Source organism: Dermatophagoides farinae, chromosome 8, assembly GCF_024713945.1.
Source record: "Dermatophagoides farinae isolate YC_2012a chromosome 8, ASM2471394v1, whole genome shotgun sequence".
Lineage (NCBI taxonomy): Eukaryota > Metazoa > Arthropoda > Arachnida > Sarcoptiformes > Pyroglyphidae > Dermatophagoides > Dermatophagoides farinae.
In genome coordinates this window covers 3491189-3507906 of record NC_134684.1, presented here as the reverse complement: position 1 = coordinate 3507906, position 16718 = coordinate 3491189, and the positions used below count along the sequence as shown (strand labels likewise).

Sequence of the window (16718 nt, the reverse complement as noted above, 5' to 3'; positions counted from 1 at the left end):
AATCGATTGTATCGAGATCTAACAAATGATACATCGGTTTCATATATTGTCCATTGATTTCACAGCTGATTCATGTTTGTTTGTTTTTTGTATTTTTCATTTGAATTTTCAGTTTGGTTCCATGTCATGTCCTATTGAGAATGCGATCTAATCATTTGTTCGATAAAATTCCAAAAGGTATCGATGCTATTATATTCTGTGAATTTGATGTCCATCTTGGTCCAGTACTCAAACATCAGGTTCGTTGTAATATTTGTCTTAGTCATCTCTATTTTGATGATGATGATGATGATTATGATAATTTCATCTTTCGTATGCAATAAAGTATCCGGAAAATTATGTCACCAAAGAAACATTTGAATCATTGAGCGTTTATTTAATACCTAAACCTGAACTTTATGGAAAATTGATTACAATGTAAGCACCATAGATAAATTTTTTTTTTAATCACTGAATCAATCATTGTATATAGAACGGCATATGGAATGAAAATTCTTGGCTATCCAGTCAGCATAACCGATGCCAAATATCAACGTAATCAACTGATATTCAATCTTTGTTTTGTATTCTCACATTTTACGAGTACAACACAATATGAACCTATCATACATAAATTAGCCCATTATCTTATCGATCTGGAAGCTGAAATGGGTTTCATTTCGAAAAAAGATATCGGTCCAAAACTATCGAACTATCTGGTTACAATTAGAGATGATTTAAACGCATCCGGTATTTGTACGATTAAAATTTGTGAGTTTGCCTTTTGTTTTGTAATAATGAACAAGGATCATTGACATTCAATTACTTTTTTAGCACTGTCAACGACCATACATTTAAAATTGACAAAAGTTCAAACGAATCCACGTCAAGTGGAAGATTATCATGTACCCATATTGAATTCAAATCATTTTAATACCAAAAATATTTGCCAATGGGATTTAACTACGCAACAGGTATTGATTTTTTTTTCATTGCATTTTTAATGCATATAACGATGTTTATCCATAGATATATTATTACATTGATGGTGTGAATCATGTTTCAAAGATTGCATTCATGGCCGATGTTGACATCAATCTGGTGAAAGCTTGTATACAAAATCTTATCTATTATGGTCTTGTATCATTGGTGCCAATTTTTCTTTATTCAAATGTCTATGTAACTACGCCTAAAATTCGATTATTACTTGAAAATCCTATGCTTAGAGATGAATGTCTTCGTGAAATACGTAAAGATGGTTCCATTGTTGAACCATCGTTGAAAAAAATCCTACAACTTTATAGTAATATGTGTCCAGGAATGACTGTTAAAGATTTATGTCAACGATTCGTTCCACATTCGAATGGTATTGATGAACAAAAATTGGTAAAATTTGGCATAATGAAAGGCATTATAAGACGAATACAGAAATATCCTATCCAATTGAATGAACCGATTGAAGAGGAATCGGATCCGTATGCCAGAGTTAATTCACCAACGTTAACACAATCATTGATGATGAATCGTTCAACATCTTCACCACAATCAAATACATCTACTGTACATTATTCAAAAGATATCTATACATATTTCGATGGTAAACATTCGTATGATCAACTTTGTTGTGAATTTAATCGTACATATCAGGAAATTGAAAATAAAGTGGAAAAAAATCCGGCAGTAGTTGTATGTTGGAAATAATATAAATAAATAAAGTTCATATTTTTATAGCTTAAAAGTTACACACACACACACACAACCAATCACATGATTATTATTGCAGTGTATAAAATTGTCATTATTTTTCATTGAATCGAATTATAATTGCACATATACAAAAATCACATGCATGCACATTGAAAAACATTGGATGGTGGAAAAAATTAACAAAAATTCGACAACAAACAATGGATCATGATCGTAAACCGGAAGATCGATTTGAATGTGAATTAAATGGCAATGAATTAGAAAAATATGGTCCATATTCATGGATGGTCAGACCATGTGAATGGTATCTACAGGAATATAAAGATTGTAAATGTAAGTCTAATTTTATTTATTTTTTTATTTTTTTTTTATAAAAAATTAAAATTATTAGCAATTAGAGCACGATTACATCAATATTTTATATCGGGTACAATCGATAATTGTGATGATTGGCGTGATGATTATCATAATTGTTATCAATTTCGTAATAACAAAAATCCAATCTATTTGGTAAGCAGCTTTTGTTTTGTTTTGTTTTGTTCTGTTCCAAACTTTTGAATCAAACATTTTCCTATATAATGTTTTCATATATAATAGAATCGTTTAATTGAAAGTGAACTATTGCGCAAACATAACCGGCTATTACAATCTAAAGCGAATGATGTTTGGGAATATCGTACTGAACCACCCAATGATTGGAACAAACCTATTACTACAGATGAATGAAGCAATAATCTTCAAATGATGATAACAATAGAAATTTTGTCAATTGTATTGTCACCTTTATATCAATTGTATAGCTATAAATTTTCTTTTCTTTTCAAAAATAAATTTTCCTGAAAAAAAAATTCAATTTTTAATTACCACCATTTTAATAATCATCTCATCTCATCATAATCATCAATGTTGATTGTCCTTGATGTTGCCGTGGTAATCATCAATCACAATGTATGGTGAATGAAAAAGTTTGTCAATCAATCAATCAATTGATTATTCATAATTACTGAAGCTATAGTAATCAACTAAAAAAAAAAATGTCATCATTTTATCTCGTTATTTGTTGAACAATTATCATTTGTGTGTTGTGGTTGTATTTTTTTTTTACTGTTTTTCATCTATAAAAAAATAAACATTACAGTTATACAAACATTAAACAAAAATCGATTGATCAATGATTTTTATTTGATTCGTCATCAATGATCATAGTTCATCATTGATTAAATTGATTGAATTTGTTTTTCTTTCCAAAATTAAAAATCGATAATGATGATTCAAACAGAAAAAAAATTTTTTTTTTTTATCACACAGGATACACACATTTGGAATTTCTAACCGGATGATGATTGAATGAATGATAATAATCTTAGTTTGTTTGCACTTTTTTTTTGACAGGAAATTTTTTTTTTTTTGCTACAAAACCATTACAACAACATAATCTGATATCTGATATATAAATCTATGGTAACAACTATTAATCAATGATGATAATTTCAATCTAAAAAAAAAAATCAAAATCTCTTTACAGCTTATATATTCAAACATACACACATACACACAAGATGTTTTTTTTTCTCTATCATTATGAATGGGCAGGTAGGTATGTGTGTATTGTGTGTGTATACAGACAGACAGGTTGGTGACCACCACCACCACCTCAACCACATTTTGATTTCTTGTTCTTTATAATTTTTTTTTTACATTTCAATTTTATGATAATGTTGCTGCAACCACCACCACCACTAACACCACTAACACAACCATTTAAATCATCTATTGGCTATGCATCATCAAAAAAAAAAATTATGGAGCAGCAAAGCGGATGCCATGAATAGTCAGTCATTCCAACCAAAGATTTGACTGTTTTTTTTTTTAGTTAATCTGTGTTCGACAACAACTACAATTGAAACAACAACAACAACGACGACGGCGATGATGATGATGATTATTATTATGGACATAGAGTCATAGTCATGCATACTGCTGCTGCTGCTGCCGCTTTATGTTTTGTAAAGATATCATTCATATATCCATCATCATCATTCATTCATTCATCGTTTAATATTTAATTTCTAGCCATATATACACAAAACACATATTGGACCTGCCTGGTGATGTGTTTAATATATAATTGCCAGTTGTTATTGTTGTTGTTCGGTTTGTATTTTGATGTTGATGATGATGATAACAATACTTCAATTGAATGTTGTTTGTATATTATGGATTATAATGTAACCTCAACCATACAACGCCAATTGATATAATTGTCGATTAGTGTGTTGTTTGCTGTGTTTGTGTGTGTGTGTGTGTGTGTTATAAGTGCCTTCAAGACCATCTCTCCATTTATTGGTGGTGATATTTGTGTGGTTGTCTTTTTTTTTTCTTCTGATCAACTCATCACCATCATCATTCAAATCATTGCATCGGATCGATGATTTTTTTTTCTATTATTAACCAACGCGCCGCACATAATTTGTGTGATTCATCATCATCATCATCATCATCATCATTCGCATTTTATTGATGATGTTTGTTACTTTTTTTCATTTAATTTCTCTTTCTTCAAATTTGTCACCAGGTTTTTGATTTCATTTGTTTTTTTGTGTTTATATATGTGTGTGTTTGGTGTGGTTATGCAATACAATAACGACATCAATAACAAATCTTGCTGATATATTGCTGTTAGTTATTTTATTGATGGTTTATGATTATTGCTTGTTTTTTTTCCGTTGCACCGTGTGTGATTAATGGTGATTTTATTTCAATTATAATAATCATTCCAAATCACATCAAAAAAAAAAAAAAAAACATTCCTATACATTACCAACAAAAACATTTTGGCCAACCAATATATTATCAACAACAACAACAACAACAGGAAAAAAAATTTCCATTCCAATCTAATTATAGAAAATTCAATCTTTTCCAAACAAACAATTAATCGATTATAAATCGATCATTCCAAAAAAAAACATCCATATATAGAATATTTTTTTTTTCGTTTTTGTGTTCCAATTATTTAGTGTCGATAATTATCGTTATTTTTTTGCCAAAAAAAAAGAAAAGAAAAACTTGAATAAAGAATGGATACTTTGACAGCCAATTTGGAAACACTTTCATTGAGTGAAGAACAGACCGATAGTATTGAAAATATTTTCAGTAAGGTAATGTGTTTTTTTTTGTTTGAAAAAATTTATTAGTAATGATTGATGTATATGCTAATAATTTTGTTTTGTTGAATTTAATATAGAATCGAACATTAGATGCCAATGCATTAAAAGATGCATTAGATATTGTTGGCTTTAAATTGCCATTATGGCGTGTACGAATATTGATTGAAGATATTGATAAGAAAAAATCATTCAATTTGGAAAAAGGTCGCCTTACAAGAGAAGAATTTGTTAAATTATGTACGGATCTAAGGGCACAGGATGTAGCCAATTCATTTAAATCATCCATATCGAAACGTGGCAATCTAGAAACACTGGGTGGCATGTCGGAAGCCAGTTCCTCCGGTACAACGCATTCCGTTAGACACGAAGAACAAGTGGCCTTTTCTGATTGGATTAATACGTAATTAAGATTTTTTTTTCTAATTAATTAATCTTGACTTTTCATTATCACTTTTTTTTACCTCTCATATAGACATTTATCATGCGATTCAGATTTAAAATCCTTATTGCCAATCGATCTTGAAGGTAAAACATTATATGATAAAGTAAAAGATGGTATACTTCTCTGTAAAATCATCAACCATTCATGTCCGGATACCATTGATGAACGTGCCATAAATAAGAAAAATCTAACACTTTATACCAAACATGAAAATCTAACATTGGCTTTGAATTCGGCTCAGGCTATCGGTTGCAATATAATCAATATTGATGCACATGACCTTTCAAAAGGAAGGCCACATTTGGTACTTGGATTGTTATGGCAAATTATTCGTATCGGCCTATTCAATCAGATTACCATTGAACACTGCCCCGGCCTGGTTAATCTTTTGAACGATAATGAAGAGATGGCTGATCTTTTGAAATTATCACCCGAAGAGATACTAATTCGATGGGTGAATTATCAATTGGAAAAGGCCAATGTTGATCGACGAATTTCGAATTTCACCAATGACATTAAAGATTCAGAAGTATACACTCATCTATTGTATCAGATTGCACCACAGGAAAAAAATGTCAACAAAGATGCATTACGTGAACGTGACATGTTAGAAAAGGCCGAAATGATGTTAAAACAGGCAGATAAATTGGGCTGCCGTAGTTTTCTGACACCACAAAACGTGGTGGATGGAGTGTACAAATTGAACGTTGCTTTCGTTGCCAATCTTTTCAATAATTATCCTGGTTTGGATACGCCCGAAAATATTGAACCATTAGAAACAATTGAAGAAACGCGCGAAGAGAAAACTTATCGAAATTGGATGAATTCTATGGGTGTGGATCCCTATGTTAATTGGCTATATAGCGATCTAGCTGATGGTAAAATTATTTTCCAGGTAATAAATAATGATGATGATGATGATGATAAAATCATGACTCATTGATGTTGTTTGTTTAGCTTTTCGATATTATTCAACCAGGTATCGTGAATTGGTCACGTGTACATCAAACATTTAGCAAATTGAAATATTTTATGGAAAAAATTGAAAATTGCAATTATGCCGTACAACTTGGTAAAGAATTAAAATTTTCATTGGTCGGTATTGCTGGCCAAGATATTTCCGAAGGTAATCCAACATTGACTCTTGCATTGGTATGGCAATTGATGCGTGCATATACTTTGTCCATTCTATCGAAATTAACCAATCATGATTCGAATGGTTCATCACCGAATGCCATTGTTGAAAATGAAATCATCGATTGGAGCAATAAAAAGGTTTGATTTTGTTTTTATATGTGTTCATACAGGTGATATAAAATTTTTTTTTCCATTCATTTAGTTACGTGAAGCGGGTAAATCATCTGCGATTAAAAATTTTCAAGATTCATCCATTTCGACAGCCATTCCTGTCATTGATCTCATTGAGGCCATTAAACCAGGATCAATTAATTATAGCCAAATATATGAAGGCTCAACACATGAGGTATGTGTGTGTCATTAATGGTGTGGTTAAATGTAGACAACAAAAAAAATTATCATGATTTTTCCTTATTTCAATAATAAATAGGAAAAATTGGCCAATGCAAAATATGCCATATCGATGGCAAGAAAAATCGGTGCCCGTATCTATGCATTACCGGAAGATATTGCTGAAGTGAAAAGTAAAATGGTTATGACAGTTTTTGCTTGTTTGATGGCACGAGATTATATTCCAAATATGGGCAAAGCTGTTGATCCTCTCAACAACAACAACAACAACAACAGCGACAATAACCATGTTGAATGATGATGATAAAATAATTATATAAGCCTAATTTTTATAAGCATTTACTTGATTTTTTTTTGGTAATAAATCTATTATATATATTGATTTGCACATAAAGCATCAGTTCAATTAATTAAACATTCCGTTTCATTTATTTTGTGATCATCTAATTTAATATTACCTGATAATTCATTTGTTTGTTACGGGGACAATTTGTTTTTGTTTTATGCATACATACAAACAAAATCGGACAATGGAAAAGGCACATCATCATTTATCAAAAAAAAAATTGGACAAATTTCAAACGTGTCTTCAAATATAAAATTGTCGAAGATTATTAGTAGCCTGTTTAATCAATCGAATCCAATCTTTGGCTTCTGTTTCGGTCAACGTTCTAATTTTGTATATGGTTGAACATGAATGATCAGCCAATGTGAATACATTTGTTGTTTTGTTCGAATGTTGATTGATGTTACCATTATCGAAAACTGACCATTCTAATAAAGGAAATTTTTTACATGCTCGAAGATTCGGTGTCTAATGTAAAAAAAATCAAATTCAAATTTAAATATTAAAAATTTAAACAGGCTTATTATCAATTAATTAATACCTCTTTAAGTTGATTATTTGATTTACTATTGAAAAAAAGCAATGAATCACTGGTCAATCGTAGATGATAATTTGTCCAGAATGAAAACTATTGATCGAATAACCATTATATTAATAATGATGACCAATGTTATTATGTATTTTTGATATGACTTACCGGAGGTTTCTTTTTATCTTTCAACACAGTCTTTCTATTTACACAACCTTTATGTATAATATCTTTATCCGTATATGTCCATCGTTCATAACGATCCGGATAAACAGTATTCCAATCTTCAAGGTTAGTGATACCACCACCATTGGGCGACAAATAAGATTCTTCCGATTTTCTTTTAAACATTTCCAGTGTTGGTTTTTTATCCCGTTTGTTATATACATGACTAACTTGATAAGTATTAATTATTGGATCATTATTGATTATGATAGGACTATCGTCAATGAGATTCATTTTGAGATTTTTTGATGATCTATTGTTTATTGGTGATGATGATGATGAGCATTGATTATTATTATTATTATTATTACTGTTTTTATTATTTACAACGTTTTGAATATTATTAGTTGATAGATAAAGATTCGTCTCAAGGCTATAAGTTTTTCGATGACCAGGTTTAAAATCACTACTAATCGATAATTCTTTACTATTTTTTAAACTTTCACCATTAAAAGATTTGTTCAATAAACCCACATAATCAGAATTATTCAATTCCAATGTAGATTGATTCTGTTGATGATATGCTGATGCTGATGCTGCTGATGATGATGATGATGATGATGAAGGATCACTTTGTTGTTGTAAAGCTCTGATATCATAATGGCTACTAAAACGCAGATAGCTTAGTTTTTTTTGTTGATAATTATTTCTTGATTCAATATTAGGATCTGGCTCTAATTTTAATGATGTCCTATTTTTTAGATGAAATTAATTAATTGATAATAAATTTGGCAAATAATTAACAACAACAAAAAAATAAACATACTTGAAATAATCATCTTCGCGAAATTTTTGCAATTCTTCAATATATCGTAATGAGACTAGATATTTGTGCACGTCTTCTTCGATTTCAATTTCATCTATTTTTTTGTGTATAAAAATGTCAATGAATTAATTTTTGTATGATAAATGAAATGAAAAAAAAAATCATTAAACTCTAAATGACTAATGATGACTTGCCATAACTAGATTGTTGACATTTTTCGATGAAAGTGTATATTGATTCAAGTTTTTCGTGTCGAAGATTGGCTCGTTGAGTATCGCTTTGTGGAAAAGCGCTATCAATATGGATGATATCACGTAGATAGGTGGCCAGATTAGGTATACAATTTGAATTTTTCGTTTGTTTAATGGCCATTTCCATAAATGTTCGTAATTTATTACTATTATCTGATTCGGAAAACAATGCATCAATCTTTTCGAAACATTGACGATCTTTTTTGCTCAAACACTAATAACAAAAAACACAAATCAATTAATTAACAAAATTTTATTAAATCAACGAATGACTTACATTCCAGGTTTTCTCTAACCGATGTATGGACGCACTATTCAATGCTGATTTGATTGCATAACTAGAATGTAGATTATGAATTTCAATGAGATTATTGATTAATTTAATGAAAAAGCTAATCATTTCGGCACGTTGTTTGGGTGTCTTAAGGCAAAGTATCTCGTCAATAGCCCAATAGGTAACAATATTAAATCGTCTGGTGAATAGTACAATATTTGGTGAAAGTACATGTTTCATTGAACCAGTCCATTGTCCTGGTTTCAATTCATTACGTTTAATTTTCAAGAAAATGATCCAATCAATAAGAGTCAATTGTTTGGCAAATGTTTCGGCTGATATTTTATTCATTAAACGATATAATGAAATTGATGTTGAATTATGCGTCCATAATCGATTCGTTCCCGAGGTTGAGTCCTAATTTTAAAAAATTTATATTAAATTATTATATCGAAACGGCAAAACAATGATAATTGAAAAAAAATCAATTACCTCAGATGTGAGTGTTTTCAATGAGAATAAAGTGGTCGGTGTTGAAATACTCCTACGAAGTGATGACGATGATGATGATGATGATAGAGATGATGCGGCTGCTGCAACGGCAGATGAAAATGATGAATCGGCTACGCTCAGCATTGTTGATAATAATTTATTATGTTGAATAAAAGAATTCCAAATTCATCAAGATTCAATCAGAATTCTATTATAGAATTCTAATAAGTTAAACTGAATAAATGATATGATGATGATGATTTCTGTCGTTTATTTATTTATGTTTTTAAAAAAAATGATCATCGCTATAGTCTTCTCTTCGTTGTTTAGTAGTCGCCACATCACATTAAATCCAATTGAGATTTATCCAATACATATACAAGCATTACTCTGGTTGTCATCATCAACATATATAAATATATTGATTGATACTCATTATTGGTTGTTGGTGTTTCTTTTGTTTTTAGTGTTGTTGGCTTCAATCATCATTGCACATTTATACACATACACATAAAAGATAGACAAATAAAACAAAACAAAAAAAAATGAGCGCGTGATTGGATTTTGGATGAACTAAAATTTGTTGTTATAAACAAATCACAACTATCGATTATGTGTTCATGAGTTAGGGTTGCTTCTTCATTTTTTCTTTTTAAATCATAGTACATCGAATTATTATATCTTGACGATAATCATGATGATTAATCATCATGGATTTAATGGCAACGTTATGGGCAATTAATATTCAATAGAGTTGAAGTCAATTTTTTTTCGTCCTTCATTGATTGATTGAATGAATTATTATGCCATCGAACCGGCCAGCTACTAATCAGACAAGCCAGCCAGCCAGTGAACTAAAATCAATCAGATTAAAAAGAAATAGAGATTTCTGTTCTTGTTTTCGTTGAGTTGCGATAAACAACAACAAAAACAAAAACAACAACGAAAAAGATGATGAGGGCAATATAACAACAACAAAGAATAAAATGACATCATGAACAGGTTTGTAGATGTCGTTATAATCGGTATTCGAACTGACGTATTTTGATGATTATTATAGTAAGTCAATGGATGTGAGGATTTTGTTTTTTGTTCTCATTTTACAAAAGAAAGACAAATGTGTGTCAAAAATTGTTGTCATAGCAATACAATGGACTATATAAGAAAATACAACGACAACATGGAAAAAAATTTAACGATAAGATTTGATGATCGGTGAACTTAGGTCGAATAATGATGATGATGGTCGGATTACGAGAGAATGACTAATGTAGAAAATTTGTCAGGGTTAAAGTCATTGACATTGTATTATAAATAATAATGAGATGAAATCAATTTTGTGACACTGATGATGATGTTGTTGTTGTTGTTGTTGTTATTTCTTTCGGTTTTAACCAGGAAAGATGAGTTGAAAGATTCAATTGTGTTGCCAATGCTGTTGCCGTTTTCATAATATTATCATCAAATTCATTGTTATTATTTTTACGTTTTAGCCAACATTTTTCAAATTCCATCATTATTTCAATTATTTTTTCTCTATTCAATTCATAATCATTTGTAGATAGAAATACAGCATAATTGATCAATGAAATGGCACCAGTACTTTCAATTGATTTACATGCAGTTTGATGTGCTTGCAATGAATTTGGTATATCATTCAGAAATTCTAGACAAATTGCTAATAATACAAAACAAATCAATAAACTTTGTGATGATAAAAACAAAATTTCATCGATCAATAGTATAGATATAGAATGTGTAATTACCGAGCAATGTTAATAGATTTGGATTCGGCACCGTACAAAAGGCGACAGTATTTTTGAAGAATTGAAATGAACTTGCATATTGTTTCAATTTTAGATTGATAAGACCAAGATTATAATTGATTCGCCAATCTAATGGCTGTAAAAAGAATGCCCGTTTCAAACAGGTTATGGCAGCAACATATTTACTTTTGCTTGCAAAACAAATACCAAGATTATTCCACAATATTGGACATTCAAACACATCCGATTGCCTATAACGTTGAAAAGCACCATCAACATCTTGTTTGATCTCTTGTAAAATGGTGCCCATAGCAATTGTCAACGCTAAATCCGGTGTATTCGTTTGGCCATCAGCCTCATAAATCTTTTCAATACCTTTAGAAACGATTCCTGTCGTATATAATAAAATGCCCAATTTGGTTGCCAAGTGTAGATCATTTGGTGATATTCTGTATACATAATAAATAATATGATTTATAAATGATGATCATCATGAAACATTATAACATGTAAACATTCAAATTAAATCATACTCTGTGGCTCTTCTTAAGACAAAAATGGCCGATTTATAATCCTTTTCGGCAATTTGACATTTAGCTAATGCGATGAATGGTTCCACTTGGCAGGTATTTTGTAATGCATTTTGAAAAGCTTCTTTTGCCTGCAATGTTGAACCAAGATATAGTAATGCATAACCATACAAGGTCCATAATTCCCAATCATGTTGGGCAATTTTAAGACCAACTTCTTTGATTATATCACAAACATTTTGATGTTTGCCCAATATTAACAAACATCGTGCAATCGATTTTATATATGTTGTATTATTGATCGATTTCAATAGATTAAATTGTTGTAATGCACTTTTTGCATCACCTTGTCGTAATTTAATCAAACCTTTTAGAAATATACAATATTCACTTTCAACTTGTAATCGATTCATCTGTTCAATAGATCCATTGTAATCATTTCGTAAGAAATGTAAATGATAAAGCCAATTATAACGTTCAAATGGTAACAATTCTTTGGGGAATTTCGACGTTGCCATTGTTGATGTAGTAGTGGCCATAATTTTTGTCATTGATTCTTGAATCGTTTTGAAGATACAAAAAGAAAATTAAAAAAAAAAAAGGTTTTGATCTGATTTTATTCGTTTGCTTTGTGTTTTTATTTTTATTTTTTTTGTGAAAAATAACTATCCGGTCACCAATGGCAACCGTTTATTATGAATCATGGATTCAATTACAAACATTACATTTCATGTGAATAATTTTTCATTATTGTTATCATTTGATTTGCCTGTGGATTAGTCGATGTACGTAATAATTTTATGGCTTCATAAAGATGTTCACTGGAAATGACAAAAAAAAAAATATTTTGATGAATTTGATCAATTTAAAATATTATGTTTAAATTACTTACATTGGATCATGTTTATTAATAATCATTTGCAATACTCCAGCTGCAGCACCACGTTTTCCTTCCCAATATTCAGGACTTTTGTCCAATTTTTCCAATACATCAAAAGCACGAAGAGCTACAAGAAAATGTCCCATCTTTGACAATGAAAAAAGAAACAAATAGATTATGAGATTATTTGGAATGAAAATATCAAAATACCTTATAACAATCATTGGCGATTAGATGTAAAAGAATTGTCGATTCTTTTGATTGTTGATATTTTAAATACATGTCCCATGCTTTTGTTGGTTTACCATTCATAATGACTGAAATGGAATTTAATTTATTGTGAATTATGAAAATTCAAAAATCCATTATGAACAACTTACAACAACGAGTCAGGCAACAAATGTAGACTAGATCTTTTTTAAGATTTTCATTTTCAATCATTAAAAAAGCTTCTTCAGCTTCTTTGAAACAATGAATCATCATTTTAGCTTGGCCATAATTAAAATTGAATGCATCATCATTGTAGAAATAACTTTTAATCGAACTAAGATACAAAACAACTTCTTCGAATTGTCGTATCAAAAAGAAATATGATGCCATACATTGTCTACCTTGAATAGTATCACATTCAGCCGGACTACTGCCAACTAATTGAAAATAATTCTGCGCAATCTTAAGATGTTCATGTGAATTTTGACTTTGTCCAATATTGGAATTGATTATTGCTTTTAGAATGTATTCAATTGGTATTTTAGGTTCAACATTTTTGATCAAATTATCGGCTTCATCATTTTTATCTATAATTGGAAATTCATTAGCACCTAGAAATCATTGTGATCATTGTGAACTTACCATTTTTGAGATAAAATATTGTCAGATTTAATTTTGCCTCAGGAATAGTGGTCATCAACGATGGCAACACTTGATAAGCACCTTCGCCATTGAGAAATACTACCAGATTATGTCGAATGAAATCTTTTGCATAGGAAAAATTCGTAGGAAATGATTCAATCAGATTTCGTAGCTCAATTTCGGCCGTTGTTCCATTGTACAATCTATAATTGTTACAAGCTTTCAAATTGCTAGCAATAATACTTTTCGGATGTTTTTGCAAATATAATGTTAATACCTCTTGACTAACATCATAATAATCGAGTAGATAATAACAAAGAGCAATATAAACATTTAGAGCAATATAATTTTTCTCTTCAAGAAGAATTTTTTTATAAATATCGATTGCTTCTTGATATTGATTCCGATAAAAATGTACCGATGCCAGACATAGTTGATCTTCGACAGTTTTCGACAAAATCTTCTGTATACGATCCATAGATTCGATGGTTGGTTCATCATTTTTTAGATCCAGATAAATTTTCAGCCTTTCGGCCAATAATTTATTTGGGCCATCATAAGTTTCAATGAATTTCTGATCAATAAATTCACCCATATAGAATTTACAACAACATGATAATAATTCAATATTGGCAATTTGTTGTGAATCTATTAATTCTTTACTACTACTACTACGTTTAATTTTATCATACGTTTCCATTGCTTTTTTATATTCACCAAGACGGAAATGAGCGAATGCTCGCCAAAATTCATTCTTTATCATATTGTTTTTATACGGTCCAGCATTACACTAATCATATCAATATCATAAACATCATCATAAGCCACAAACAAATCTTTAAGAAAAAAAAACTTACCTCAATCAATGTCAATATGCCGACATAATCTCTTTTGTTTACAAACTCTTCAAACGATGGTATTAAATTTGTTTTATTCTTATTTACATTATTATGATCTACATTATTTTTGGAAGATGATTGTTTTAAATTGTATCGGGATAAAATCTGAAAATATTCAAATTTAAAAAGTGTTTAAATTATTCAGAATTTTAGGCATCATCATTAGAATTACCATTTTTATTTTTTTATTCTATCAAACGATTATAATAATCATCAAGTGCGGAAATGAAAAGTGCGTTTTGTTTATATTAGATATTTTCTTCACTATAGTCAATGTTCATGTGCACATATGTTTGGTATTGCTATGGAAACATAATTGTATTGATTGAATGTGTGTGAGAAAAAAACTAAAATATGTAGGGCACAATTTTATATGGAACCAGCTGGCAATATTCTTGCCAATAACGTCCATATTTTTTTGAACATTTATCATCATCTCGCATGGTTCGATGAATAATGAGAATGAAAATGAACAAAAAATATAGATACGGTATTATACTTGTAGCCAATGCTGGAGCACCAAAAGCAAATGCGATTAACAATTCGAATAGATAGTTTAAATGACGAGCCATACCCCATGATCCGGATGCTAATAGAACGGAATTTCGTTCAACATTATTTGAATCCTTGTATTTAGCTCGGATAAGAACAGGTTTTTTTGACCAAATCAAACAATCACCATCAGTTTGTCGGACTAATTGTCGTTGATAATCGGTATAATAATTTGCAAATATTGAAAATAAACCCAATATAAAGATGAATAGATTGATAATGGCAATAAAATTCATATTAGGTGAATGTTTGACAAGATAAAGACTAGGCAAAGTGAAAAAACCAGGTACAGCTGCAATACAGCCCCAAGCTATATAAAATCCAAATCGATCCACACAAATATCTATAGTCTGCATATATCCATCTTCCCAATAATAGAATTTTGCTAGATAAATTGTTGTCAACAATGTTGTCGTTGTCATTGGAAAAATTATATTTCCTTTCCCATATTGACTATTGTAGAGTTCATAATGAGCTTTCCAGCATATCAAAACAATCAATTGCCATATCCATAATCCGAAACGAGAATTAATCATAGCTTTAAGGCTAATATATTCACCCAATTGTGGATACAATTCAATTCCCCAATAAAAATCAAATATTGGATTTCCAGTCATATCGTACAAGCCAGGATCCGGTGCGATCAAACCTTGATTACGATAATTATAATAGAACTTTAAACATTTAAAATCCCCACTTACCTTTGAGATACAAAAATACACAGAATACAAAACCAAAAACTACTAGGATGGCAATAAGATTGGGAATTTTGTAATACAAATGTAATACAGAATAGTGCCATATTAACGGTATGGTAATGGTCATTGAAATTAGATAAAATTTGAATCCAGTTTGCCAATATTGAGGACGATAATTATTTATTGTTGGTGGTCCATAATATTTTTTCCCCGGTAATATTAACAATGAAAGTAAAGCCCAGATTAATGCGATGATAACTATTGACCAACATTCGCCATCAAAACTAAAATGGTAATAATTACATTGTAATTGATTATATGATTTGTTTCGAAAGTAACTAAACACTTACAAATCGACTGAAGACCATACATGTTTCGTAAGATTCCATACTGAATGTTTTTTGAACGTTTCGATTAATTCAGCTTTTCGATAGATGACAATGTATGGTAATAAAATAGCTACATTCGGTGAGATGATTAAAAGCAATAAAGGAATAATCGTTTCACGAATTAAGCGATGGTAAATGTTTTGTATCAACGACAACATTGTTTTCATGATTTTCTCATAGAGATGAATTTGGTTTAATATTTGTTTTATGTTAGGGCATCGAAATTTATATCAAGAGCTATCCATCATACTTGAAATTATCTTATTTGTTTTTGAAGTTATTTACCATTCAATATTGATTATCTATTAGTTTGATAAATAAAAAAAAATAAAGAGAAAATTAGATATGTAGTCAAAATTTTTTGTACCTCTAGTGTATTTTTCTAGTTTTAGAGGTTTTTTCAATAATAAAATCATTATTATTATGTAGTCAAAACATTAAAATTAACAAAGTTTTTTTTTGTTTTGTTATCTTTCTCACATA

At 29.9% G+C, this 16718-nt stretch overlaps 7 protein-coding genes across 9 annotated transcripts; 3 read left to right on the top strand and 4 right to left on the bottom strand.

The window, feature by feature from the left end:
- The first annotated feature begins 3 nt into the window (after positions 1-3).
- Positions 4-1717, top strand: Nprl2 (Nitrogen permease regulator-like 2). Its single transcript, XM_047059046.2, has 5 exons — positions 4-239; positions 326-417; positions 473-750; positions 814-953; positions 1009-1717. Exons 1-5 carry the CDS (start codon positions 141-143, stop codon positions 1678-1680), a joined length of 1281 nt encoding a protein of 426 aa, XP_046915002.1. The 5' UTR covers positions 4-140; the 3' UTR covers positions 1681-1717.
- Positions 1718-1739: 22 nt separating this feature from the next.
- LOC124495644 (synaptic plasticity regulator PANTS) lies at positions 1740-2846 on the top strand. Its single transcript, XM_047059063.2, has 3 exons — positions 1740-2019; positions 2078-2196; positions 2284-2846. Exons 1-3 carry the CDS (start codon positions 1887-1889, stop codon positions 2410-2412), a joined length of 381 nt encoding a protein of 126 aa, XP_046915019.1. The 5' UTR covers positions 1740-1886; the 3' UTR covers positions 2413-2846.
- Fim (plastin-2 fimbrin) lies at positions 2460-7180 on the top strand. Of its 2 annotated transcripts, XM_075733361.1 has the most exons (8): positions 2460-2634; positions 3079-3318; positions 3498-4847; positions 4934-5256; positions 5329-6193; positions 6256-6573; positions 6638-6781; positions 6866-7180. In XM_075733361.1, the coding sequence occupies exons 3-8, from the start codon at positions 4767-4769 to the stop codon at positions 7082-7084; spliced, it is 1950 nt and encodes a 649-aa protein (XP_075589476.1). In that variant the 5' UTR covers positions 2460-2634; positions 3079-3318; positions 3498-4766; the 3' UTR covers positions 7085-7180. The 2 variants fall into 2 exon arrangements, with proteins under 2 accessions (XP_075589476.1, XP_075589477.1); XM_075733362.1 differs by lacking the exons at positions 2460-2634; positions 3079-3318 and having other exon boundaries at positions 3429-4433; positions 4707-4847.
- Positions 7181-7187: 7 nt separating this feature from the next.
- Positions 7188-10694, bottom strand: LOC124495622 (ras-specific guanine nucleotide-releasing factor RalGPS1). 2 transcript variants are annotated; one of them, XM_047059036.2, is made up of 7 exons: positions 9670-10694; positions 9181-9594; positions 8847-9117; positions 8653-8746; positions 7830-8577; positions 7674-7760; positions 7188-7600 (listed from the first exon to the last, which is right to left on the bottom strand). In XM_047059036.2, exons 1-7 carry the CDS (start codon positions 9811-9813, stop codon positions 7376-7378), a joined length of 1983 nt encoding a protein of 660 aa, XP_046914992.2. In that variant the 5' UTR covers positions 9814-10694; the 3' UTR covers positions 7188-7375. The 2 variants fall into 2 exon arrangements, with proteins under 2 accessions (XP_046914992.2, XP_075589475.1); XM_075733360.1 differs by having other exon boundaries at positions 9181-9550; positions 9834-10587.
- A 129-nt stretch (positions 10695-10823) lies between these two features.
- Positions 10824-12516, bottom strand: BBS4 (Bardet-Biedl syndrome 4). The gene is made up of 3 exons (XM_047059086.2): positions 11969-12516; positions 11436-11884; positions 10824-11347 (listed from the first exon to the last, which is right to left on the bottom strand). The coding sequence occupies exons 1-3, from the start codon at positions 12514-12516 to the stop codon at positions 11001-11003; spliced, it is 1344 nt and encodes a 447-aa protein (XP_046915042.2). The 3' UTR covers positions 10824-11000.
- Positions 12517-12588: 72 nt separating this feature from the next.
- Positions 12589-14879, bottom strand: Ttc26 (tetratricopeptide repeat domain 26). Its single transcript, XM_047059047.2, has 7 exons — positions 14769-14879; positions 14555-14701; positions 13698-14487; positions 13226-13642; positions 13056-13162; positions 12858-12991; positions 12589-12786 (listed from the first exon to the last, which is right to left on the bottom strand). Exons 1-7 carry the CDS (start codon positions 14769-14771, stop codon positions 12687-12689), a joined length of 1698 nt encoding a protein of 565 aa, XP_046915003.2. The 5' UTR covers positions 14772-14879; the 3' UTR covers positions 12589-12686.
- Positions 14744-16640, bottom strand: LBR (lamin B receptor). Its single transcript, XM_047059045.2, has 3 exons — positions 16197-16640; positions 15850-16130; positions 14744-15797 (listed from the first exon to the last, which is right to left on the bottom strand). The coding sequence occupies exons 1-3, from the start codon at positions 16400-16402 to the stop codon at positions 14944-14946; spliced, it is 1341 nt and encodes a 446-aa protein (XP_046915001.1). The 5' UTR covers positions 16403-16640; the 3' UTR covers positions 14744-14943.
- Positions 16641-16718: the final 78 nt, after the last annotated feature.

What these genes read in the sequence shown, in the direction of transcription:
- BBS4 (XM_047059086.2), bottom strand. Translation starts at nt 12,516, where the DNA reads ATGACAAAAATTATGGCCACTACTACATCAACAATGGCAACGTCGAAA. An exon ending in GTCTTAAGAAGAGCCACAGA is followed by an intron (nt 11,885 to 11,968) that starts GTATGATTTAAT and finishes TTATGTATACAG; the next exon opens with AATATCACCAAATGATCTAC. An exon ending in AAATCTATTAACATTGCTCG is followed by an intron (nt 11,348 to 11,435) that starts GTAATTACACAT and finishes TTGTATTATTAG; the next exon opens with CAATTTGTCTAGAATTTCTG.
- LBR (XM_047059045.2), bottom strand. Translation starts at nt 16,402, where the DNA reads ATGAAAACAATGTTGTCGTTGATACAAAACATTTACCATCGCTTAATT. An exon ending in GTATGGTCTTCAGTCGATTT is followed by an intron (nt 16,131 to 16,196) that starts GTAAGTGTTTAG and finishes TTACCATTTTAG; the next exon opens with TTTTGATGGCGAATGTTGGT. An exon ending in TGTATTTTTGTATCTCAAAG is followed by an intron (nt 15,798 to 15,849) that starts GTAAGTGGGGAT and finishes ATCGTAATCAAG; the next exon opens with GTTTGATCGCACCGGATCCT.
- LOC124495622 (XM_047059036.2), bottom strand. Translation starts at nt 9,813, where the DNA reads ATGCTGAGCGTAGCCGATTCATCATTTTCATCTGCCGTTGCAGCAGCC. An exon ending in GGTTAGAGAAAACCTGGAAT is followed by an intron (nt 9,118 to 9,180) that starts GTAAGTCATTCG and finishes TTTTGTTATTAG; the next exon opens with TGTTTGAGCAAAAAAGATCG. An exon ending in CGCGAAGATGATTATTTCAA is followed by an intron (nt 8,578 to 8,652) that starts GTATGTTTATTT and finishes TCTAAAAAATAG; the next exon opens with GACATCATTAAAATTAGAGC.
- Fim (XM_075733361.1), top strand. Translation starts at nt 4,767, where the DNA reads ATGGATACTTTGACAGCCAATTTGGAAACACTTTCATTGAGTGAAGAA. An exon ending in TTGAAAATATTTTCAGTAAG is followed by an intron (nt 4,848 to 4,933) that starts GTAATGTGTTTT and finishes AATTTAATATAG; the next exon opens with AATCGAACATTAGATGCCAA. An exon ending in ATGGTAAAATTATTTTCCAG is followed by an intron (nt 6,194 to 6,255) that starts GTAATAAATAAT and finishes TTGTTTGTTTAG; the next exon opens with CTTTTCGATATTATTCAACC.
- Ttc26 (XM_047059047.2), bottom strand. An exon ending in AATATTTTATCTCAAAAATG is followed by an intron (nt 13,643 to 13,697) that starts GTAAGTTCACAA and finishes TTCCAATTATAG; the next exon opens with ATAAAAATGATGAAGCCGAT. An exon ending in ATTAATAAACATGATCCAAT is followed by an intron (nt 12,787 to 12,857) that starts GTAAGTAATTTA and finishes TGTCATTTCCAG; the next exon opens with TGAACATCTTTATGAAGCCA.
- LOC124495644 (XM_047059063.2), top strand. Translation starts at nt 1,887, where the DNA reads ATGGATCATGATCGTAAACCGGAAGATCGATTTGAATGTGAATTAAAT. An exon ending in GGAATATAAAGATTGTAAAT is followed by an intron (nt 2,020 to 2,077) that starts GTAAGTCTAATT and finishes TAAAATTATTAG; the next exon opens with CAATTAGAGCACGATTACAT. An exon ending in ACAAAAATCCAATCTATTTG is followed by an intron (nt 2,197 to 2,283) that starts GTAAGCAGCTTT and finishes CATATATAATAG; the next exon opens with AATCGTTTAATTGAAAGTGA.
- Nprl2 (XM_047059046.2), top strand. Translation starts at nt 141, where the DNA reads ATGCGATCTAATCATTTGTTCGATAAAATTCCAAAAGGTATCGATGCT. An exon ending in GTCCAGTACTCAAACATCAG is followed by an intron (nt 240 to 325) that starts GTTCGTTGTAAT and finishes TATGCAATAAAG; the next exon opens with TATCCGGAAAATTATGTCAC. An exon ending in TATGGAAAATTGATTACAAT is followed by an intron (nt 418 to 472) that starts GTAAGCACCATA and finishes CATTGTATATAG; the next exon opens with AACGGCATATGGAATGAAAA.